Genomic DNA, 26,218 nt, shown 5'->3' with positions numbered 1-26,218 from the left:
CCAGGACTTCCACGTCCATCTGGTAGTAATCAGGTGCTTCTCCCTTTCCGAGCTGGGGTGGTATCAAAGGAAGCCTAGTGGAGAGTTGAGACTTCATCACTGCCTAACAGTAAGTAATGAGGTCACCTCCCTACAACATGCTGTCAATGGAGGCCAAATGAAGAAGAGAAATGAAGTACTCACATGGCTCTCGGCTAGAGAGGTTATCAGTAGCGAACTAGTGGGGAGAACGCCAATCTCCTGCATAGCAGTAATGACTAATCAGAAGCACTAAGTCTCAGGTGTCAACAGAAGTCAAGTGGGGAACAAGAACATTTAGCCCAGTCTGGCAACAGCAAGGCAGTGCCTCCACACTGCTAGAGTGGCAGCAGAGACACAAACAAAGTCTCCTAACACAATATCCAAACTGTCCAGATTTCAATAAAAACTCACTCATCATACAAAGGACCAGTAAGATCTCAAAGTGAAAAAAAGACTATAGATGTTAACACTAAAAAATCAGAAATGTTAAAATTATTTGATGAAGGTCTTAAAGGAGCCATCATAAAAATACTTAAGTGTGCAATTACAAACAAGCTTGAAACAAATGGAAAACAGAAAGCCTCAGAAAAGAAGTAGAAGTTATAAAGAAGAACCAAAGGAAAATTTTAGAATTGAAAAATACAATAATGGTTGCGTTCAACAACAGAATAAAAGAAACAAAGGAAAGAATTAGTGAAGTAAAAGATTTTTTTAAAAATGGAAATTACCCAAATCTAAAGAACAGGGGAAAAAAAAACAGACTTAAAAAATATTTGAACACAGCTATTTGTTGCAGAAAGAGTGGAGGAATAGGGCAGGGTTGAAAAAGTATTTGAAGAAATCATTACACACACCTATTAAAATGGCTCAAATTAAAAAACAGTAGTAACACCAAATGCTGGCAAGTATGCAGAGAAACTGAGTCAGTCTTATATTGGTAAGAGTGTAAAATGGCATCGCCATTCTGTAAACAGTGTGGCAGTTTTTAAAAACCTAAACGTGCAACTACAATAGGACCCAACGGTAGCACTCCTGGGCATGTATCCCAAAGAAATGAAAACTTATGTTCACATAAGACCTGTCCATGGATGACTACAATATTCATACTTGACATTACATTCTTAATAGTTAATAGATATTATATTAGTAACAGCTAAACGACATTATCTTTTTAGATGGTAAAATTCTTATTCTGATTCCTAGATCTTATACACACATTTCCTGGAAAATTTTTAGCACTGAGATAACAGATACAGTGAGCAGAGTATGACAAGAGAATTATAGAAGCAAGTAAGTAAAACTCTTTAGTATCAGGCTTATTTTAATAAGGACTGCTACCAATATCATTAATCCTTTGAATTGAGTAAATACGTAGAATTTTTAAAATAAATTATTTTCTAAAATCATTGCACTATTAGAAGACGTATATTAGCAATTTTGAAAGCATTCATAAGGAATTCCCTAGCAGTCCAGAGGTTTTTCTTTTGCAGTATTATTAGCAGTATCCACTCCTGACTATTTGAAGGTGGATATGCTTTTATAAAGAGATTAAATAATTTGTGCATGTGATGAATAAGACAAGTAATCACCTGGCAGAAACACAAATGGGGCAGCACACTGTTTCTCTCGACCCTCACTTTCCTCATTTGAACTCAGTTTGAAGAAAACTGGTAGAAAACACATTCTGATCAAGCATCTAGCTTTCCAAAGACATACTCTGGAAGACAATTATTTAGTTGCTAATGCTAAGTTGCTTCAGTCGTGTCCAACTGTGTGTGACCCCATAGACGGCAGCCCACCAGGCTCCTCCATCCATGGGATTTTCCAGACAAGAGTACTTTCCGATTATTTAGTTATATGTACTTAAAAACTACTTTCATTATTTTATTCATATAAAGCATTCACCAGTGCCTGGTATATAATAAGCATTCAACAAATGTTAGCTGCTATTATTAATCAACAATAGTTATATTTCAAAAGGAATCTGGGGAAGTTAAAACTTCAGTTAACATTTACTCTGTTGATTTACAAGACTAGTTATATGTAGAAATATTTAAACTGAACTTGCTAAGTGTAATCATTAAATTGAGACCAGAAAGAAATGGTAGCACTAGCATAATCTTTTAAATCTCATTTGTAAGGGATCTTTAACTTAAATGTGGATAGTACCTATTGAAATTTACCCTCATTCCTTCAGTAGGTTGAAAGAATCCAGAGACTACAGACTTGAGCAACTTTAGTGAAAACCAAGGAATGCAGACATCTTCTTCCTCCCACCCTTCCTTAGAATGCACTATCTGCATTTGTGTGTGCTCTCTCTTCTGTTTCTCTCTCTCTACAGACAGACAGACACACACACACACACACACATCAGATAATGGGATATACTTTCACTGTGACTTTAAGTATATATAATAAATTTATATATTTGTATATGTGTGTTCACTTGCTCAGTTGTGTCTGACTCTTCGCGACTGGCATGGACTATAGCCCACCAGGCTTCCCAGTCCATGGAATTTTCCAGGCAAGAATACTGGAGTGGGTGCCATTTCCTCCTCCAGAGGATCTTCCCAACCCAGGGACTGAACCGAGTTTCCTGCATCTCCTGTACTGGCAAGTGGATTCTTTACCACTGAGCCACCTGGGAAGTCCCTTATTGTCCCTATATTTAATATTTAATAAAATATAACAACTATAAACATATTTGAATGTATGTGTGGGTATGTGTGACTTGTTATTTAAAGTCACAACAAAAGTGTATAAACCATTATCAGCCATCCAGGAGCAAGAATACCTCTAATGTAGGAGTAGGAAGGTTGTGCGGCAGTGAAAAGAAAACAGATTTAGAATAAAATAGATCTGCATTTGAAACAGGACTCTATCATTTACTAGCAGTGTGACTCTTATTAACCTCAGTTTCCTTATCTGTATATGAATAGGATAAAAATACCTACCTTATAAGTTTTTGAGAAAATTCAAGAAAAGTATAAACTGCCTGGCATTAATATTACATGGAAGGGGCAATTAATAAATGATAATTATCACTATTGCCATATTTATTCTATTTTATAGTTGTGGAAAAAACTGTATTTCTTACTTGTAAGAGTTTACATACCCTAAATATATAAAAGGATTGAATCTCTTTCAACTTAGAACTTACACATAGGTAACAAAATTATCAATATACTGTGCATAATCAGAATTTCACAGATAAATCTTTTACAATTTATTTTCAGAATTTGTTTTTGAAGACAGAAGTAATATATTAGCTATGATTTCTGTTTCAAAGATCAAAAGCATAAACTAATTTTTCCATTATAACATTTATTGATTTTCTTGCTGCCAAATAACACTGTAAGGTATTTTAGACCAGCAGACTTCCAAACTGCTATTTTTGGACAGAAGTTATTTTCACCATGCGAACAGCTTCTCATAAAACAAAATAGAAGAAACAAACACAAAAAGGACTTGCCAGGTTAGAAAAGAAAATGCTTATTTAAATTATACCATAAGTAGCAAGGTAGGCAAAAATAAATAAATCCCTTTTCCTCAATTAGGCTTTTCTGTTATTGCTATGAAAATAATTAAATGGCCACAGCAGTACTTCAAAACCCAATGCTAATTAAAAGGGCATAATTTTTGTTTCCTCTGTTTATTTATTACCATGAAAAGCCATGGTCTGAAGTAGCCGATCAGCCACCTCCTGTGGGAATACTCCAGGTTCCTGCAGACACAATGTTCCATCTTGTCTTGCTGAGCAGAACTTCTCAAGGTGAGTAGTCAGGAAATTCAAGCAGATATCAAGTAAGGAATAAGGAGATGCCTCCTCCTTGGATCCCAGGAAGAAACAAAGGGAAAACCAAAGCCAACAAGTTAGTTTCCAGAAAAGTAGAGAACAAAATATTCATTTACTTGCTCGACAAGTACTTTTATTCAAGCGTCTACCATGTGCAAGATACCATGTTAGGCAGTGGGAATACAACATATGATCCATGTTATCAAGAAGCAGGAGAAGAGAAACATTTAAACACATTTTTACTAAAAGTCTATTAAATACTATAGTTTAGGATATATTGGGTATTCATGTAAACATACAGCAAGGTATCCTAATCAGTCAAGGATAGTTAGGGAAGATGGCACAGCAGATTAATCTTCCTAAATTACCATCCCAGGACACTCTACTGCTCAAGACATCAGTGGGATGCATGGGCCTGAACACAAAAGAAAAAAATCTTATATTGTTAGACTGATGATGCCCCAGTCCTTCCAAAATCTAGCCCCAATTTACTTTCCAACTTGACCTCCCACAAAATTCCCATCCCAACCTAACAGTTCAAATATGATCAGTTTATTTGGAGGAAAGAATGTGCTATAGGTGTTACCCTCAAAATAGAAAAAGGTTAACCCAGTTATTCCAATCTGAGGAATATAGAACTAATCAAATAAGCACAAAGATTTAAGTATAAGGGTTTTGATTACAGAAATAAATACACCTTAAGGTCCCTAATAACAGTAATATAACTAAAATATAATTATAGCAGCTACCATCCATTAGGTGCTTTCTGTATGACTCTGCTGAGAGTTTAACATAAACTATCCATTATTTCAGTCATTCCTCACCCCTACTTTACTAAGTAGTGAAGCATTATTTTCATTTTTGCATAACTGACAACTGGCTCAGAAAAGTAACATCTAAGTATTCTATACATGGTAACTGACAAAGTGTAACTTCAAATTAAAAACTGACTTAGGGGGGCTTCTCTGGTGGTCCAGTGGATAAGACTCTGAGCTCCCAATGCAGGCAACCCAGGTTCAACCCCTGCCACAACGAAGACCTCATGCAGCCAAATAAATAAATAAAAATATCTTAAAAAAATATGACTCAGGAACACAACTCTTAATCATATGAAATTGATACTATACATGTGACATTTTAATGGCTGAATAATATGCAGCCATTAAAAATTATAATTCAAAGACATATTACTCAAATACAAAAATATTCATAATACAAGGTAAGTTTTTTAAAATACATAGTTTATAGAACTTCCTCAACCTGATAAATGTCATCCATTCATTCTGATTCATTCCTATTCATGGATCAGAAGATAATTTTTTTTTTTTCATGTGGCAGTGAGTACTATCAAACTCCAGTCATAGAGGCAAGCCCTACTGGTGTTAGCGAAAATCCTGCCATTAATATAGCACACTTCTGACACTCAGCAGTTCAGAAGATAATATTTTAAAATTGATCTACAGATTCAGTACAATCCTTACCAAAATTCCAGCTTCTTTTTTTTCAGAAATTAACAAACTGACCTAAAATTCATATGGAAATACAGTGGACCTAGAATAACTGAAACAATCTCTGAAAAGAACAACAAACTTGGAAGACTCACATTTGTCAGTTGTAAAGCTTACTATAAAGCGACAATAAACAAAGCAGTATGGTACTGGCATAAAAACAGACACATAAATCAACGAGATAGAACTGAAAGATCAGATCAGAAATAAACTCTCATATTTATGGTCAGTTGACTTAAACAAGGCTGTCAAGACAATTCAATGGGGGAAAAAAACAGGCTTTTCAACAAACAGGACTGGGATAATTGGACGTCTACATGCAAAAGGATGAACATGGGGTCCTTCCTCATAGCACATATAAAAATTAACTCAAAATGGATCAAAGGCCCGAAGGTAAAAGTTAAAACTATTAGGTTCTTAGAAGAAAACTTTGGGATAATCTTTTGAATTGGTGAATGACTTCTTAGATATGACATCAAAAGCACAACCAACCAAAGAAAAAAGCAGATAAACTAGACTTCATAAAAACAAAAAGACTTTTGCATCAAAGGTCATCATCAAGAAAGTGAAAAGAAAATCACAAAAAATGGGAGAAAATATTTGCAAATCATGTATCTGTTAAGGGATTTGTATCTAGATTATACAAATAATTCTTACAACTCAATTATAAAAAGACAACTCAAAGACAGGCAAAAGTCTAAACGGACATTTCTCCAAAGAAATACAAATGACCAAGAGTCACATGAAAGACACTCAACATCATTAGTTACCAGAAAAATGCAAATAAAAATTACAATGAAGTAATATCTCACACTTACTATTAAGGCTATAACCAAAAGACAGACAAAAACAAGTGTTGGTGAAGATGTGAAGAAACTGGATCTCGCGTACCCTGTAAGTGGAAATGTAAAATGGTACAGCCACTTTGGAAAACAATCTAGCAGGGGCTTCCCTGGTGGCTCAGTGGTGAAGATTCCTGCCAGTGCAGGAGACATGGGTTCAATCCCTGGTCTGGGAAGATCCCACGTGCTGCAGAGCAACGAAGCCCATGCACCACAACTATTCAGCCTGCCCACTAAGGCCCAGGAGACTCAACTGCTGAGCCCACATATCACAACTACTGAAGCCGTGCACCATAGAGCCTGCAACAAGAGGAGCCACCTTAATGAGAAGCCCAGGCACCGCAACTAGAGTAGCCCCTGCTCTCCACAACTATAGAAAAGCCCAACAGCAATAAAGACCCAGCACAGCCAAGAATAAATAAATTGAAAACTTTTAACAATCTAGCAATTGCCATATAACCTTGCAATTCCACTAAGCATATACTTAAGAGAAATGAAAACGTAGGGTTACACAAAACTTGAACATAAATGTTTACAAAAGCTTTATTCATAATAGATGAAAAGTGGAAATGGCCTAATATCATCAACTTATGAGTGGATAAATAAAATATGGTATATTTACACAATGGAATACTATTCCATTGTTTTCTGGAATCACAGATGGATCTCAAAAACATTATACTAAATGAAAGAAGTCAGTCACAAAAGACCATATAATGCAGAATTCCATTTATGTACAATGTCCAAAATAGGCAAATCTGTACAGAGAGAAAGATTAGTGGATCTTGATGAAAGTGAAAGTGGAGAGTGAAAAAGTTGGCTTAAAGCTCAACATTCACAAAACGAAGATCATGGCATCTGGTCCCATTACTTCACAGGAAATAGATGGGGAAACAGTGGAAGTGTCAGACTTTATTGTTTTGGGCTCCAAAATCACTGCAGATGGTGACTGCAGCCAGGAAATTAAAAGACGCTTACTCCTTGGAAGAAAAGTTATGACCAACCTAGATAGCATATTCAAAAACAGAGACATTCCTTTGCCAACACAGGTCCGTCTAGTCAAGGCTATGGTTTTTCCTGTGGTCACGTATGGATGTGAGAGCTGGACTGTGAAGAAAGCTGAGCGCCGAAGAATTGATGCTTTTGAACTGTGGTGTTGGAGAAGACTCTTGAGAGTTCCTTGGACTGCAAGGAGATCCAACCAGTCCATTCTGAAGGAGATCAGCCCTGGGATTTCTTTGGAAGGAATGATGCTGAAGCTGAAACTCCAGTACTTTGGCCACCTCATGCGAAAAGTTGACTCACTTGAAAAGACTCTGATGCTGGGAGGGATTGGGGGCAGGAGGAGAAGGGGACGACAGAGGATGAGATGGCTGGATGGCATCAATGACTCAATGGACGTGAGTCTGAGTGAACTCCGGGAGTTGGTGATGGACAGGGAGGCCTGGCGTGCTGCGATTCATGGGGTCGCAGAGTCAGACACGACTGAGCGACTGAACTGAACTGAACTGAATGCAGATAATAATAATGCCTACTTCATAAAGTTGTTGTGAGGACTCAATGAGATAAATAGGATCAAAAGTACTCAGAATAATGGCAGTATGTCTGGAAACACAGCTTGCAAGGGTCAGAGTCAGGATTCAGACCCAGGAAATGTAGCTCCAAGAGCCTATGCCCTTATCCAGCATAATATACTATCTTTCAACTTTATATGCAAATTCTAAATTTGTTATCTCACCTGATACTGAAAGCAGTTATGTGATGTGAACAAGGAAAATCATCTCCATTTAAAGAAAAACAACAGAGAGGTTATATATATCAAGCCAGTGACAAAACTAGAACCGTACTCAGGTTATCTGAGATCTCCTCCAAAAACTCTACTGCCATCTGTGATTCCCCAAATTCCAGTATTTTTAGCTAACACAGAAGTATTGAGAGATCAGTCATTTTAATTTTATTATTATTTTTTTTGGCTGCATCAAGGCAAGAGTTCCCCACCCAGGGATTGAACCTGGCCTATGGTGAAAAATGAAAGCTCCTTCTAACCACTAGGATTTCCAGGGAATTCCCTTTATTTCTAAACAGACAACAGCAGCACAGGACAAAGAAAGGATAAAGCAGAAGCTGAAATTCGGTGTCTATTAACAATTCATTTCTTGAAAATTCCCGCTCAGGGAGATTTTCCCCTTCCCCAACTAGGCACACTCCAGGCAAGGCATAAACAAAGCTCCTACTAGAAAAAAAGCAGGAGGGAGAGAAGGTCAAGTCTGATTTCGTTTGGATCATAAGGTAACCCAAACAGTTCAAAGACTAAATTTCTAGGAAGAACAAACGAGAAAGTTCTTTTTAATTAAGTGAAATGGCTTCTACTCCATCTGGACCAATCCAACCCTTCACTGCATAGCTTTTATCCTATAACTCTTCTAAAAAAAATCCAAAGGTTCCGTATCATCCATAACCATAGTTCTCATGCTTGGAACACATTTTAAGAGGCTCCCCAGCAGGAGTGTGCCATGGGATTAAAACTATAGTATTAACTTGACATTTTTTTTTAAACTAAAGAAAACAATTTTATAGAATAGATAAATGAACTTCATAAATAAATAAATGGAATGGGCTATATGGTTTAACTGTATTTCCAGATATTACCTTGTTTTTTGGTAAAGCTTAAATATTTGCTGGGGCCCCCTGGGGACTAGGTTCTGGACGGAGGGGCCCTGCATTAAGCACAGCACTGTAAACACAGGTGGAGGGGAAAGAAACCCGGGTGAGTGTGTTTAGAACATCAAACACACTCAAAGATTATTTGAGAGGATAAGAGTATGGGAGGTTGGGGAAAACGGAACCAAGTTATTAACTAATAAATAAAAATATTTTTGTACTGAAACAAATATATTAAGTAAAAGGCAAAAACTGCATGAATTTTAAGATAAAACACAAAATTACCAAGAAATTACTATCTGTAACACTGGTTTCAAGTAAATCCCTCTTCTATCTCCCAGGAAATCAAGTTTCCTCTGCTGTAGGAAGTTGGAAAAGAGACCTAGAGAATAAAATATAAACATTACAGCAAGGTATTCAAAATCTTTACTAACTGGCTCCAGCCTTCCTTTCCAGCCTCATTTTCTACTGTTTCCTTTTCCCTCTAAACATGTTACTAACTAGATACACTAAACTGAATGTTCCCTAATGCAACCTACTATTTACCATCTCTTCCTAAGCAGTGTATCGAGCATTTTCACATCTCTGAAACGTTTTTAGATGAGTCCTTCTCTGTGGCAAAATCTGACACATCATTTAGCAATCAGTCAAACCTCACTAGTTCTATGATGCCCTTCCTAATTTCCAGGGCAGAATTAATTTGACTCAGCACCTGGGAGATTAATTTGCACCATTATCTATTAGCTACTATGTACTGAATGACAGCTGTGTGGTGACAGGCACAACCCAGCAACTTTATATATACATTTGCAATCTTCAAAACAACCTGCTTTGAACAAAATAGGTAAACTAAGGCTCAGAAAGATTAACTTACTGTGAAAGATAAAAGAGCCAGCAGAAGGCAGAGCAAGAATAAAAATTACAAGAGCTACCATTGTAGTGACAGAGTGCGGGCGCGCGTAAGCGCGCGCACACACACACACACACACACACACACACTTTTCATGAAACACTGTCTCTGATTCTGGTTCACAGCTCTTTAGATACATGAGCTCTTTGAATTTCTAGGTCCTATGAATCAAGCACCATTACAATATACATTTTAATGAGGAAACAGGTTTAGATTAAAGAAAAAAAACATATAGATATACACACACACGGCCAGCATGTTAATAAACTGGAACTCCAACTAAAAAATGAGGGCAAACCTATATTTTCAAGCTCTTAAACCACTATACTATAATATCATAATCATAGGGCTTTATTTGTTCATATATGCTATGTACTATATGCAATAAACTATGCTAAGTACATTACATATATAATTTCATTTCCTTATTAAAACTGTACCAGTATCCCCTATTCTATGAAGATGAAGACACTGAAACTTGAGGAGTTATTAATTTGCCACAATGATACAGCTAATAGGTGCCAGAGCCAGGACTGGGCCCCAGGCAATCTGATTCCAGAGCTAAGGCTGCGCTTTTACCACTACACAAGCTGCTCTTTATATCTGACTCCAAAGCCAGTTTATTTTATAATTTCTGTTACACCATAGTTATTTATGACTGTATCTGTCTCCCCCACTAGATCAGGATGCTCTTCAAGTTCAAGGAACATATTAACCCTTTTTGTATATCCTTAGCACCCAGCACACTCCCTGATATTTACCTGTTAAACGAGAAAGAGTTCAAATTGGAATAGTGGTAAAGAGATTTGCCCAGAGTCACACTATTTGTAAGAAGTGGGGCAAAGATGTAACCCTAGACCTTCTTATTATGAAGTCTATATCTTTTCCACTATAACATGGGAGAGACATGGGTTCGATCTCTGGGTCGGGAAGATCCCCTGGAGAAGGAAATGACAATCTTCTCTAGTATTCTTGCCTGGAGAATCCAATAGACAGAGGAGCCTGGTGGGCTACCGTCCACAGGGTCGCAAAGAGTCTGACGCCACTGAAGTGACAGCAAGCACGCACCCGCGCACACCAGGTGCTCAGCTGCTGCCGTCTGTCCGACTCTGAGACCCCATGGATGGTACCCCACCAGGCTCTTTGGTTCATGCGATTATCCCGCAAGGGTACTAGAGTGGGTAGCCATTTCCTCCTCCAGGGGATCTTCCCCACTCGGTGATCAAACCTGAGTCTCCCGCAGCCCCAGCACCGGCAGGTGGTTTCTTTACCACGGAGCCACCTGGGAAGCCCCATACTGTACCATACCTCGGAACAACTATTAGTTTGGCACTGACATAAATGCCAAAAAACAACGTGGGGACCAGCTGGTTGTTACAGTGACTCACACAAGTAGTGATAATGCTGTGGATTATGGCAAAAGCAAAGAAAATGGGGGAAAAAATCCAAAGTGAAAAACAATTTGAAGGAAGAATTGACAAGATGCAAGTGACCAAACAGGAAACAGATGCTGATTTCTGAATTCCCAGTGCCTAGCATAATGCCTGGAAAATCCCATGGACAGAGGAGCCTGGTAGGCTGCAGTCCATGGGGTTGCTAAGAGTCGGACATGCCTGAGCGACTTCACTTTCACTTTCACTTTCCTGCACTGGAAAAGGAAATGGCAACCCGCTCCAGTGTTCTTGCCTGGAGAATCCCAGGGATGGCAGAGCCTGGTGGGCTGTCATCTTTGGGGTCGCACAGTCGGACACAACTGAAGCGACTTAGCAGCAGCAGCAGCATGATGCCTGGCACTCTCCTAGATACTTGAGCATTCTCTGGATTGACCAGCATTCCTACAGAATCCTTTTGACATGTATTTGGCCCTCACAGCAGACTTGTGGAGCTGGTGTAATAGATGCTATTTTGTATATGAGGATACTGGAGATCAGAAAGAACAATGCATCCAAGTTCATTGGGTTAAAAATGTAGCAGAATTAGGCCTTGAACCAACATATTTAATTCTAATTTTTCCTATTCCATAGAGTGCTGTCAGATGAAGGAGGGAAAAGGGTGGAAGACAGAGAATCTGAGGTTTTAAAAAAAAAAAAAACTCCAAGATTTAAAGTAGTTGTTAACCAAGTGTCTGTGTCTGTGTCTGTGTGGGTGTGTCTGTGTGTGTGTGTGTGTGTGTGTGTGTGTGTGTAGAAATAGCACAGATATGCACACAAGATAAAATGCTAACATCTGGAGGATTTGGGTGAACGTCTATATGAGAATTCATGTTATTTCTGCAACTTTCTGTAAGTCTGAAATTGTCCAAAAAAAGTTAGAAAATAAAAAATGAAATAGGAATTAATACTCCCATGATCGCACTAACAAGACTGAAAAGAAGACAAGGCAAAGACTTATTTCCTCAAGGGAATTTGTTATGGCTGTGGAAAGTCTGTCTGCTTAGGCAAGTACAGAAAAGGAACTAAAAATGCTTCTGTGAAAGAAGTGAGCTGACTATACAGACTTAAATATCACCCCCTATTGGTGACAGCTGAGTCACAGAAGAGATAAATTCTTAGAGAAGTGAACTAAGCCCTGTAATTAACTATCACATGCACAGCAGGCAGAATGACGTGGTCCCTCAACACTGGCTGAAAAAATATCCTATGGAAAACAGGAAAAATAACACCAGTCTGAAAGAACAGCACAGCTCTTTAATTTTTTTTGTTAACATTGTGTTTTTTGGAACTGGATAAAATCCTGACATTGTGAACCATTCAAATCAAGTATACCCAGATTGGTCCTCTCAAATACTGCTGCTCAAAGTATAAATTGTCACAATTTCTCTGGATATAAAAGACTTAATTACAATCTTAAAAACATCCAGTCCCTGGATCCAGGACCTCATCTAAGAATTTACAAGAAACAAAAAAGAAAAATTTTTTAAAAAGGCGGGGGTGGGGAATAACCAGAGATATTAACAAAGGAATTTACACAAAGAGACTTATTCACAGTTTTTCTAAACTCCCCCCTGAAATACATATACAAATTCTAAAATAGGGGGGAAATGGCAAGCAAATTATATCAATCATATGGATAATTACATAATTATGTTTATGAATAAGTCTTTTTTAGAACCGAGTCTTTAAAGTATCTTTTTCACATTTTATTCTGAAATGATGAAACAATGAAAAGTTATTCAATTTCAGTTATGTACCTATATGTGTGAGAAGGATACAATATCAAAACTATTTTTATTTTTTGTCTCTAAACTTCATTTCTGGAAAAAAATTTTACTTCTTAGATATGCGTGAATTCTTAAATGAATTTTTCCAGTAGTAGAGTAATAATTTTTGTTCAGAATTCAAGTTTTCTTGAGCTATAATCAAACAACCTTGAGTTTGCTTGGGCTAAGTTTTTCTGTTTTTGTCCTTTTTTTCAAACTTTAAACTTTTTACTTTGTATTTGGATATAGCCAATTAACAATACTGTGGTAGTTTCAAGTGAAGAGCTAAGGGACTCAGCCATACATATACATGTATCCATTCTCCCCCCAACCCCCTTTCAATCCAGGCTGGCACATAACCCAGAGTTTCATGTGCCATACAGTAGATCCTTGTTGGTTAAAGACAGTAAAATGCCAAGAATAAAGTTAATCTAAGCTAAACAAAAACTGTATATGCAGCAAGCTTTCAACTAAACATCTATACAGGCATAGGATTCCCTTGTGGCTCAGCTGGTAAAGAATCAGCCTGCATGCAGGAGACCTGGGTTTGATCCCTGGGTTGGGAAGATCCCCTGGAGAAGGGAACGGCTACCCACTCCAGTATTCTGGCCTGGAGAATTCCATGCACTGTATAGTCCACGGGGTCGCAAAGAGTCTGACATGACTGAGCAAATTTCAGAAGATTATATAGCTACTTCTAAACTAAACAATATGTTATAGTAAACCTATAGAGAAGAGCAAGGGAAAGATTTAAAATTAAAAAGGATTAAAAAAATAAAATAAAATAAAAATTTTTTTAAAAATTAAAAAGGATAGTGGGGGTGGGTGGAAGTAGCATAGAAGAATGGGGCACACAGAGGAAAAACTGGCAGTGGTTATCCTCTATTTCTTAAGTTGGATGCTGGTTTTTAGACGTTCGTTTACTATGTTTCATGGCTCACATAAATGTTTTCTATGGTCTTCTAAATGTATCAAATTATTATTTTTTTAAAAATAAGATTTATTTTTATATATTTATTTGACTGGACTGGGTTTTAGTTGCAGCATGTGGGATCCAGTTCCCTGACCAGGGATCAAACCTGGTCCCCTGCTTTGGGAGCACAGAGTCTTAGTCACTCGACCATGAGGGAAGTCCTTAAAAGTATCAGTTATTAAAAATAAGAGAAAAAAAAAAGCAAAAACTTGTGAAAATGTTGGGAAAAAAGAGCTGTGTTCACATTTGCACTTTTCAAATATTCAAAATAACCAAAAATCAGTGTCTATTTTATCAATGATAGTCATACTTTTCAATATATGTATTCAAACTAGTAAAAACAGACCTTTTATATTAGACTCTATAATAGACCTTTCATATTTAATTATACATATAATTAAAATTATATTAATTATGAATGAAAATATACATGCTGTGCTATACTTAGTCACTCAGTCATGTCTGACTCTGAGACCCCATGGACTGCAGCCCACCAGGCTCCTCTGTCCATAGGGGATTCTCCAGGCAAGAACACTAGAGTGGGTTGCCATGGCCTCCTCCAGGGGATCTTCCAAACCCAGGGATCAAACCCAGGTCTCCCGAATTGCAGGTGTTTTCTTTACCAACTGAGCCACCAGGGAAACCCAAGAATACCGGAGTAGGTAACCTATCCTCCTCCAAGGGATCTTCTGGACCCTGGAATCAAACTGGGGCCTCCTGCATTGCAGGCAGATTCTTTACCAGCTGAGCTACCAGGGAAACCCATACATATGTACACACACATTTTTATTTTTCCTAAATTGGTCATAATATAACTTCTCACCACTGCTCCTACACCCTTTCCCTATGAAGTCTTACATTTCTTAAGTTTTACCATCTAACAGTGATGGACTGGGTTGGGAAGGGCATCTTGAGAAAGGTTTCAGGGGAAAGGCAGGGGGATGGTTATGATGTATATAAAGGAAAGCAAATAGGAAATAAAAAAGAAATTTTAAGAAATATATCTGTGAAGTCTGTTCTATTCAGGTGTCCAAAAATTTTGCAAATAAAGACTCTGAGTTTTACTAAATGACTTTCTGGCTGAAGGATTATATTCCATAGATTATGACACTGTTCTGAGGCTAAACAACATGGATCATAGCTTAAATAGTTATACATAAACAATTAAAGAATTTTTCCTGCTATTAAAGCTAGTTATAGAAACATATATCTTCTCTTCTGCTCCTGTCTTTAGATGCCACAAAGCAGAACCTTGAAGGAACAACAAAAGAAAAGAACAACAAAAATAAAGAACAACTGGACTGAAAGGAGGTTAGGAGAGGTCTTGAGATGACACTACCTAGGGGAGACACAGTTCAGTTCAGTTCAGTCGCTCAGTCATGTCTGACTCTGCGACCCCGTGAGCCACAGCACGCCAGGCCTCCCTGGAGACACAGGAGGCTTTCAAATGAGGAAAAGGGAAAAAAAAAAAAGTAATAATGAGACTAACAGCTCGCGCTACAAGAGCCAAGATGTAGGGCCACACCTTCATCATTTAACAGCTGTCTAACTCTTTGATTTATAAAGTCTTTTCGGTAGTCCAGTGGTAGTCCAGTGGTTAAGAATCTGCCTTGCAATGCAGAGGACACCAGTCAATCCCTGTTCTGGGATGACCCCACATGCTGCAGGGCAACTAAGTCCATGTGCCGCAACTACCAAGCTTGCGCTCTAGAGCCCATGAGCCACAATTACTGAGCCCCTGAGCACCTGGAGCCCGTGCTCTGCGACAAGGGAAGCCACTGTAGGGAAAAGCCTGCACGCTGCAACTAGAGTAACCCTGCTCACCAAGACCAGACAAAGCCTGTGTGCTACAGCGAAGACCCCGTGCAATCAGAAATGATTTTAAATAGATAAATATCAAGTCTCTCGAAAACAATCATCATTACGATTCTATGAAGTAAGGAGAAAAGAGATTATCTTTGTTGAAGAAGCTGAGGTTCAGAGAAGAAATGTCGCCAGTGGTAGTCGGTCATACCTACCTTTCTTAATACATGCTGTCCTCTCTCCTTAGAATACCCTTCTCTTCCTCTCATCTGTCAAATTCCTACCGACACTACAAGAGCCAGGACACATGTGCACTGCTCCATGAAGCTGTTCCTCATATCCCAAAATACAACTGATATAATCACATGACATTCTCTATACAGTTCTATTTCAATTGTCCACTGTATAATTTTTACTTGTTTAGATGGCCATCTCCCTCTCAAGACTACGAATTCAAAGTAAGTTAGTAGTTCTCAAATGCTTTTTGTCTAAGATCCACGTAAGTGGGGCAAAAAAAAACCTCATAGCCTATCCATACCTCCTGGTTCCCAATGCAAAACCATATTAACAATATCACTACAAGGGAATTTTACCAACATTTCCTTCACCAAGAAAAATGGACGTTTCCTATTCAAGTTACAAAACACTGTCAACAGTCTAAATCTGGAAATTTTTATGTCAAAAGTTCTTTTAGCACAAATATATATATATAACCACACACTAGGTTAAGTCAATGATAATTTACAATTAAGATACAAACTAGTAACAATAAAAAAAAAATACCACCATCTCAATACAACAATGCTGAAGCACTGATTACAAATCTCTCTTCCAAAGTACGGGAATTACAATAAGCTACATTTGTACGTATGTAGTAGATTTGCAACACTTGCAAGTATCATACAGAACAGACTTCTTCCTAAGGAGTCTTTGAGGAATCATATGCTGATACTCATTAGCTCTTCCTAATCTTCTTATGGCTTTCTTTTAATCTTTCTAATTTTTAAATTTTCTTTCTTATATTCTCCATTCTTGATGCATTTAGTCATCTATGCAATATTCAGCTAGAGGCATACTCAGTCACTTTCCCATGACTTAGTTATATAATTTGTTGGTTGGTTTGTTTTCTATATGTAAAAGCTTCACTCTGTTACTATGTCACCAGGGTCAGGGCAAAGAAGCCTTTCAGCATTCTGAGCAGTGGTCTACCCATTTCCAGCAAGTGGGGAGGTGGGGGACACTGGGAACTGACTACATATTGTAACTGTAGTCTACTGCTGGAGGAGACTGGGGCTTCCGCTGTTGCTGGAGTGATAAAAAATGAACTCATCGATCAGGCATCCTTTATACTTAGGGCCTAAAGTCCCAAAAAATGCATCAGATAACTCATTTGTTGAATGAATTAGTAAGTTACTAGATGACATCTCAGAATTAATTTTATTTCTCAAGAAACTACTTCAGGAAACATCTGATATAAAAAATAGTAAGACCGCCTTAATTCCTCAAGACAGACCTTGTGGACTTCAAAACTATTAAATAATGAGGGGCTTCCCTTGTAGCTCAGTCAGTAAAGGATCTGCCTGCAGTGCAGGAGACCCGGGTTCAATCCCTGGGTTGGGAAGATCCCCTGGAGAAGGAAATGGCAACCCACTCCAGTATCCTTGGCCTGGAAAATCTCATGTACAGCGAAGCCTGGTGGGCTGCAGTTCATGGGGTCACAAAGAGTCGGGCACGACTGAGCGATTGACACTTACTCTTTTGATTAATTAATTAAAAGGAAAAAAAAACTTCATGGATGATACCAGGAACAGTATCTAACAGTAACAAATCAAAATCACATCCTTTATATAACTTGATACCTATAATAACCTTATAAAGTAAAAGGAAAAATATTACAAATTTCATTTCACAGTTAAGGAAGCTGAGGCACAAAAATGAAATGATGTTTCCAAAGACCCTGTGCTTAATAGGAAGAATACTCGACCTTGATTTGAATTCAGTGGTGTTACACTGCAAATTATCTAGCTTTTCTGATCCTCTGTCCTATCCTTTGTAGAATGGGGATAATATTAGTACTTATCTCATGGTGCTATTGTCAGGGTGAAGTGAGAGACTGTTTTTAAAGCCCCCAGCACAATGCCTGGCAGAGCAATTACTCAGTAAATGTTCCCTTCCTACTTAATAGCCATGATCTCGCACAAGTTATATAAGTTCAAGTTTCAGGCACATAAGGTAGAAAGTTCATGACTGTAAATTCTCGAGAGAGACTATTCCCGTCCAGAGACCATGTCAAGACAAGTACGCTCCTTTGTTTCCCTCCACCACGAGGCACGTATTTTTAGTCTATGTTTTCACCAACGGCGTGATGTTAGGTATTAGGGCCCTGGCTTTATGTAGTTGTCTTGGTTATGATTCATGAATCAGATTCAAGATCTTACCTCCTACCTGAAAAGTTCCTAGGACTGACAGATCCTCCAATAGAAGGTAAAAAGGCTCTGATACTCGTTTTTTCTATATCCTCGGATTATTTTTTCCTAAAGATTGGACCAACAACCAGGTGACTACAAAGATCACAAACTTGACAATTTCAGTATTAGAAATAAATTTTTTACGGACGTCTCTCTGAGGGACTATGTAATAAATACTGTGGTGAAAAGTGTGGGTTTGGAAGTCAGACTGCCTGAATTAAAATGCCAGCTCTATCACTTACAAAACGATGTAAGTTTAAGCATGAGTACTTAATCTTCCTGTACCTCAGTTTCCTGATCTATAAAAACACACAATAACAGTACCTACATCACAGGATTGTTGCCATAAATAAATTTTAGGTGTAAGACACTTAGAATAGTGACTCAGTTCAGTTCAGTTGCTCAGTTGTGTCTGATTCTTTGCAACCCCATGAACCACAGCACGCCAGGCCTCCCTGTCCATCACCAACTCCCAGAGTCCACTCAAACCCGTGTCCATTGTGTCGGTGATACCATCCAACCATCTCATCCTCTGTCGTCCCCTTCTCCTCCTGCCCTCAATCTTTCCCAGCCTCAGGGTCTTTTCAAAAGAGTCAGCTCTCTGCATCAAGTGGCCAAAGTACTGGAGTTTCAGCTTCAACATCAGTCCTTCCAATGAACACCCAGGACTGATCTCCTTGGATAGACTGGTTGGATCTGCTTGCAGTCCAAGGGACTCTCAAGAGTCTTCTCCAACACCACAGTTCAAAAACATCAAGTTCTGGCATATATTAAATGCTCAGTGTGTGTGTGTGAGTCAATCAGTCGCGTCCAATTCTACGTGATCCCATGTAGCCTGCCAGGCTCCTCTGTCCATGAAATGCTCCAGGCGAGAATACTGGTGGGCTGCCATTTCCTTCTCCAGGGGATCTTCTTGACCCAGGGATCGAACCCGGGTCTCCCACACTGCAGGCAGATTCTTCACCATCTGAGCTAACAAGGGAGCCATAAATGCTCAATAATCGTTAGCTATTACCATCCAATGTAAACTCCATAAAACAAACACTATGTTTTGTTCACTGCTCTATTCCCAGAGCCAACAAGAACGTCTAACAGATAGGCACTGAATGTTTACTGAATGAGTAAATGAACAGTCAACACAAATTTATTGTTAGGTGTGTTTAAAGTATTTATTTGCCCCTCGAGAAAGAGACCATATGTTCAGAGAGAAATATTAAGTCCCAAGTCTAGCAATAAAATTAAACAATGGGATTTAAAAGCAGACAGTGTCATTTGACTTCATGGATATAAGACATTTCAAGATATTGAAACAATCTTTGACTCCTCGTTTTAGTAGTACTCCGTGGGATATTTCTTTTTAGTTTATGGAGTTTCTTCCCCCTTGTGGTAGTAGTAAAGGCACAGGTATACTGTACTCAAGGGTACAGGTATTTTCAATTATTTGCCATGGACTGAGGGGAGTTATTTTCTTTTTTAAAAAATACTAGGGAATTCCCTGGCAGTCCAACGGTTAGGACTCCCTGCTTCCACTGCAGGGGACATGGGTTTGATTCCTGGTCACATGCCACGCAGTATGGCCAGAAAAAAAAAAAAAAAAAAACAAGCAAAAACCACCAACTACTCTTCAGAGATCCCTAGACACCAAATAAAGTTGCAGGTATGACCAACCTAAATCAAAAAGCAGAGACATTACTTTGTTAACAAAGGTCCGTCTAGTCAAGGCTATGCTTTTTCCAGTGGTCATGCATGGATGTGAGAGTTGGACTATAAAGAAAGCTGAGCACTTAAGAATTGATGCTTTTGAACTGTGGTGTTGGAGAAGACTCTTGAGAGTATCTTGGACTGCAAGCAGATCCAACCAGTCCATCCTAAAGGAGATAAGTCCTGGGTGTTCACTGGAAGGACTAATGTTGAAGCTGAAACTCCAATACTTTGGCCACCTGATACGAAGAGCTGACTCATTGAAAAAGACCCTGAGGCTGGGAAAGATTGAGGGCAGGAGGAGAAGGGGATGACAGGGGATGGGATGGTTGGATGGCATCACCGACTCAATGGACATGAGTTTGGGTAAACTCCAGGAGTTGGTGATGGACAGGGAGGCCTGGCGTGCTGCAGTTCATGGGGTCGCAAAGAGTCGGACACGACTGAGCGACTGAACTGAACTGAACTGAACTGAAGGCAACCTTCTTACATGTATCACTTCAAGGCTTGGCCAGTGTGGCAAAGGGCTCTGTGTTAAAGGGCAAGAAGCTAGATTTCTATCTACAAAAGATCAAGGCTTGCAAAGGTAAATAAATCCCCTTCCCTTCCATCTTAGCTCATGTAATAAAGCTATTCCATGAAACAATACAAAAATTCAGGTCAGCAGTCATTTAGCAGACGAGCAGATCATAGCAATCAGTAACTCAAAGAGATACTTTAGCATTATTTTCCTCTTAACTACTAGCATTAGTTTGAAATATAATATGGTAAACAGAGAAGCTGGGTTAATAATGGAAAGAGCACTGGGCTTGCAGTCAGTCCCAGCTCTGCTATTTAGTAGCTGTGTGACCTTAGGTAAAGAAATTAACTTCTCAGTTTTCTTATCTGCTAAACCTCTACCTTGACTACCTCACAAAATGGCACTGAGGAATAAATGGGATGTGTATGAAAATGCCTTTAAAATACTAACATACTATGGAAATATTAACATAATTGAAAGAAGGGTTTCCGCTGTGAATAGTCGAATAGTATATTAATGGAGGTAAGAGTTCAGGTTCACCCGAAATTAAAACCTATTAAACCGTCTGCCACTACAGGTAATAGAACGTACCTACTTTACTAAAATATTTACCTTTAACATGCTACAATCTTACTGCAGTTTTTAACAGGTGTAAAAGGTCACAGAGAGAGGATTTAATACAACCTTTTCACTTTAGATTTAAAATGGGAGGCACAGCAAGGTGAAACGACTTGCCAAAGGTTACAAGGCCTATGGAAAGAAAATAACTGATATTACATAACCAAGAGCACTGAAACTTTTTTTAAAATGCCCTTAGAAAAGGAGACTATGACATTGAACATGCATTAAGATGCTTTTGAGAGCTAAGCAAAGTGTTCATACAAGGGAGAACTGGAGATAGGAATAAAGAAAAAAGATCTTTATATAGAGTTAACAAAATGTTTAAATAATTTAACCACCCCTCTACATTTACAACTGATTCTTTACTATCTGTATTTAAATATTCTATTCTTTGGAAGGATATTTCCACAAATTATAGACAAATAACTTGTAAATGTTTATACAAAAGGATAGTGCTTTGCAATTCATCTCAAAATCATCTGGCTTCTTCCCCAGCTCTTCCTGATGAACTCTCTCGAAAGAAATGTTTATCCTGGGTCAAAACTACTACTTATGCTAGTAAGAGAAACTATCTGATCCAAAATTTCTTACCCACCAAAACTCTTTTCCCCTTCTCAGAGGACCTGTACGAAGTGTTCATCTATTTCCCCCTTTTCCATGACTCACATCTCAGTAAACATTCACCTTATGCAATTCTCTACAAAGTACACACATTCTTTCAGTATCAGGAATTATGTCAACTGTTTAAGACACGAAGCTGTAAAAAAAAAAAAGACACGAAGCTGAAAAAAACACAATACTGTACTTACCCACAGACAGCTCATAATCTGGAGAGACAGCCAGCCTCATTAAAAATACTAACACCATACAGTAATTCCCGTACCCAAAGCACATATAATGTACAAGGAAGGCATAAGAAGAGGAGCCCAAGGCTACCTGAGGGTAAATGCAGGCTTCACAAAGGAGGTAGGGCTTAAAAGGAACTTGAAAGTTAAATACTCAAGCAGACAGCATTCCAGGCTAAAGGAAGAGTCTAAGGAAAACTAGAGACATAATAAACAGTATGTGTGCTCAGTATAACTGAACATAAAATGCAAGGACTTTTTCTCATAAAATGATTAGCTCATTAAAGAATTAGATCTTAAGAATCCTCGTATACTGCACAGAACTATTTGCTGGACTCCCACTCTGTGATTTGATTTACACTGCCAAGTACACAGGATACAGATGTTTGTAGACCCACTGCTGGCCACAGGTACAGTTGCTACCTGTGTTGTTGCAGTACAATCTGTGTGGCTGCAGCAGCCCTATAAGACCACTGTAAACTAGTGGGCCCTAAACTGTAGGTTTCTTTTGCGGAGTGAAGAATCCACAAATTTACATTCATACCAAGCATGCTCTGTACACAGTAATATCTTGAAATGTACACTTTCAATGCCCAACAGATGCTATTAGAATTATGATTTCCACCAGCCTTTGGGGCTTTTCCCCTAATTATTGTGTTCTAAAAGTATATTCTTGTCATGTGTCTCAAGCTTTTCAACATGAAAAAGGTATCTAAATGCTAAAGACAGAATGCCACCAACATCTGACACTCTACAAATGCTCGCAGAAGGTGATTTGGCAAGACAGATCAAGAACCATAAAATTATACACACTCTTTGACCAATTTTCTCTCAATATTAAATTACTTTTAAAATGGAAACAATAGTACAAATATTTTAAATGCTTGAATTCAGTATAGATTCTGAAAATCTCAGAGTCCAGGGAAGGTGTTTGAAATAGCATAGACTTAGGGGTCAGACAAACCTGTGCTTGAATCCTGTTCAGTCACTTATTCGGTATATGACCATAATTGCCTGATTTCTCTAAGTCTCAGTTTTCTTAACTGTGCCTTGAGAAAACATCATCAACCGCATGGAATTATGAAGATTAATTAATACATCATCTGATACTGTGTGCTCACTAAATGTGTGAGATCATGCTCTCTAAATAAATGTCCCAGCACTCAAGAACTTTGTCTTAACATTTTCCTCTATTAATTACTAGCATTAAAAATATCTTTTATTCCACTGCAAATAATGACTATTTCTGCTACTTATTGGTGTGTTTTAAGGGTTAGCTTCAGAACCTGTGAAAAAAGTAGTGTTCTAGCCAAACTTTCCTAATTCAAGGATGACTCAATCATTAAATTCAACACTGATATTTTGCTTTGTATTTTTTTAAGTTTCATTTAATTGAAGTATAGTTGATTTACAGTGTTGTACCAATCTCTGCTGTACTGCAAGGTGACTCAGTTATACACAAATAGACACTGATTTGTGTATTTTTTTTTACCATATAATGAAAAAATTACTTAAAATATTCTCCTTTGAAAACAGAATAGTTTGAGAGTATCCAAAATTTTATCTACTGAACATGTGTGAATTAGTGGAAATTAGGAAACAGGCTCATCATATTACAGACACTCAATTGTTACATACTGAACAACACAGTAATTTTAAATTATTTTTATTCTTATAATGAACTGTTGGTGAAAGAAAGACAGGAAACATAAGTTGCGATGACAAAATAGGAGTAAATGAGTGCATTTATCTTATCAGGACTCTTATATGGCACATCAAGATATCTCAGTATTTTTAAGTATTGAAAAAATAAATGTGATGATAATTCTATCCAATTTGGATTTTCAATATTAGAAGTAAACTAACCATACTTCCTGGTGGCTCCGATGGTAAAGAATCCATCTACAATGCGGGAGACCCGGGTTAGATCCCTGGGTCAGGAAGATCCCCTGGAGAAGGAAATGGCAACCTATCCTAGTATTCTTGCCTGGAGAGTCTCATGGATAGAGGAGCCTGGAGGGCTACAGTCCATGGGGTTGCAAAGAGCCGGACACAACTAAGTGACTAAGCACTACTGCAATATCTGTACTTCCAATGTTTTATTTGTGGAGACAAGCTTGTAAGCAGCAGCCTGGAAGCATTTTTTTTATTTTGTCATTTAGAAAAAAAAATAGAAAAATTAGAAAAACCTACTAATTTTTACTTATCTACTGCTCAGAGTAATGAAAATCAAAACAAAAATAAGCAAATAGGACCTAATTAAACTTAAAAGCTTTTGCACAACCAAGGAAACCAAAAGCAAAACAAAGTAACTGACAAAGGATTAACCTCCAAAATATACAAAGAGCTCATGCAGCTCAATATTAAAAAAAAAAAAAACAATCTAATCAAAAAACAGATGGAAGATCTAAACACACACTTCTCCAAACAAGACACACAGATGGCCAAAAAGCACAGGAAAAGATGTTCAACATCACTAATTATTAGAGAAACGCAAATCAAAACCACAATGAGGTATCATCTCACACCAGTCAGACTAGCCATCATCAAAAAATCTACAAACAATAAATGGTGGAAAGGGTGTGGAGAAAAGAAAAACCCTCCTACACTGCTGGTGGGAATGCATTGGTGCAGTCATAGAAAACAGACTGGAGGTTCCTTAAAAAACTAAAAATAGTGCTGGCATATAATCCAACAATCTCACTCTTTGGCATATATCTGGAGAAAACTATAACTCAAAAAGGTACATGCACCGCAGTGTTCACTGCAGCGCTATTTACAATAGCCAGAACATGGAAGCAACCTAAGTGTCCATGGACAAATGAATAAAGAAGATATTTTTATATCTTTATATGTACAATACACATATAATATGTATTATACAGATACAAAGCAATATTACTCAACCATAAAAAATAACCAAATAATGCCATTTGCAGCAACATGGCTGGACCTAGAGATTGTCATACTGAGTGAAATAAGTCAGAGAAAGACAAATTTCATATAATAGTGCTCAAGTAATCTTAAAAAATGGTATATATAACTTCTTTATAAAACAGAAATAGAGTAACAGATACTGAAAACATTCTGATGGTTACCATCAGGGAAAGGGGGAGGGGTAAATTGGGAAATTAGGATGGACATATACACACTACTATAATAAGGACCTACTGTATAGCACAGGGAACTATATGGGTAAGGAATCTAAAAAAAACAAAAAATCTATGTATAACTGATTAACTTTGCTGTACAGCAGAAACTAACACAATATTGTAAATCAACTATAGTCAAATAAAAAGTAATTTTAAAAAAAGACCTACTGATTTTTAAAGTACAAAAGAGCAAGAATTCCTAATTTAAGGTTAAAAGTCAGTTCTTATGTATTTTTTTTAATTAATTAATTTTTATTTTTGAATATGTGGGTCTTTGTTGCTGCAAGGGCTTTTATTTTTCTCTAGTTGCAGCAAGCAGGGGCCACTCTCTAGTTGCCAGTGCGTAGGCTTCTCACTGCTGTGGCTTCTCTTGCGCAGAGCACAGGCTCTAGGGCTTGTGGGCTTCAGTGTTCCAGCTTCCAGGCTTTAGAACACAGTCTTAACAGTTGTGGCGCATGGGCTTAAGTGCTCCGTGGCATGTGGGCTCTTCCAGGACCAGGAAACAAACCCGTCGGCAGGCATTTCCCCACATACATCACGCCTCCTTCGGTTTCAGCTTCTATGCTCAAATCAGTCCCTTTGCCAAGAATAGCTTTCCTTCTCAAACTCTTATCCAATAAACCCTCAAAAGGTAAAACTCTAACTGAAATGGTCTTTCTCAACAAAGTCTACCTGACTTTCTGATCCTTCCCAAAGTCAGCCATCCATTCAACAAATATTTATTAAGCACATGTTATGCATCAGGCACTATTTAGGTGTTAAAGACACAATATGAGACACAAAACAGGTCTTATGCACAGCCATGTTTAGTAAATAGCAGCTATTAATGCTGCTGCCTAACTATATCATTTGAAATAGTTCCACACACAAATATATTTAATTTTATACCTTACCCTGATTTTATTTCTTCTTAGCATTTGCAACTATTCTCATAATATATTTGTTTATTGTCTTTTCTTTTTTTTAACCACTTTAACCACAATGCCTAGAACATCACCTGGCCCTTAGAAGCTAGTCAAGTCACTTCTGTATCAATGATTTTTATAATCTGAAGGCAGAGACAGATATTAACTGAAAAATCATAGCCAGAAATATAAAATTACAATTGATGTGTATTCTATCAAAGAGACTGACATGACGGAAGTGTGTGACTTCGCGGTGTTTTTGTTTTGATGAGTAGGCAGGGGAGTTGGGGTTT

The 26,218-nt window shown here is 37.9% G+C and overlaps 2 protein-coding genes and 1 non-coding gene across 3 annotated transcripts in view; all 3 read right to left on the bottom strand.

Moving 5' to 3' along the window:
* SCP2 (sterol carrier protein 2) overlaps positions 1 to 26,218 on the bottom strand; it is a 981,293-nt gene that overhangs the window by 323,246 nt on the left and 631,829 nt on the right. The window lies entirely within an intron of this gene.
* ZYG11B (zyg-11 family member B, cell cycle regulator) overlaps positions 1 to 26,218 on the bottom strand; it is a 75,433-nt gene that overhangs the window by 46,165 nt on the left and 3,050 nt on the right. The window contains exon 2 of the mRNA XM_069591880.1: positions 3,685 to 3,850. Within this exon, the coding sequence (XP_069447981.1) occupies positions 3,685 to 3,850 (166 nt within the window). The remainder of the gene's footprint in view (positions 1 to 3,684; positions 3,851 to 26,218) is intronic.
* Positions 5,145 to 5,292, bottom strand: LOC138431601 (small nucleolar RNA SNORA62/SNORA6 family). The gene has a single exon (XR_011253758.1). It is a non-coding gene; the product is annotated as a small nucleolar RNA SNORA62/SNORA6 family (small nucleolar RNA).

The sequence above is a fragment of the Ovis canadensis genome, chromosome 1 (assembly GCF_042477335.2).
Source record: "Ovis canadensis isolate MfBH-ARS-UI-01 breed Bighorn chromosome 1, ARS-UI_OviCan_v2, whole genome shotgun sequence".
Lineage (NCBI taxonomy): Eukaryota > Metazoa > Chordata > Mammalia > Artiodactyla > Bovidae > Ovis > Ovis canadensis.
The sequence above is the reverse complement of the archived record's forward strand: the minus strand, read 5'-3'. Positions and strand labels throughout refer to the sequence as shown.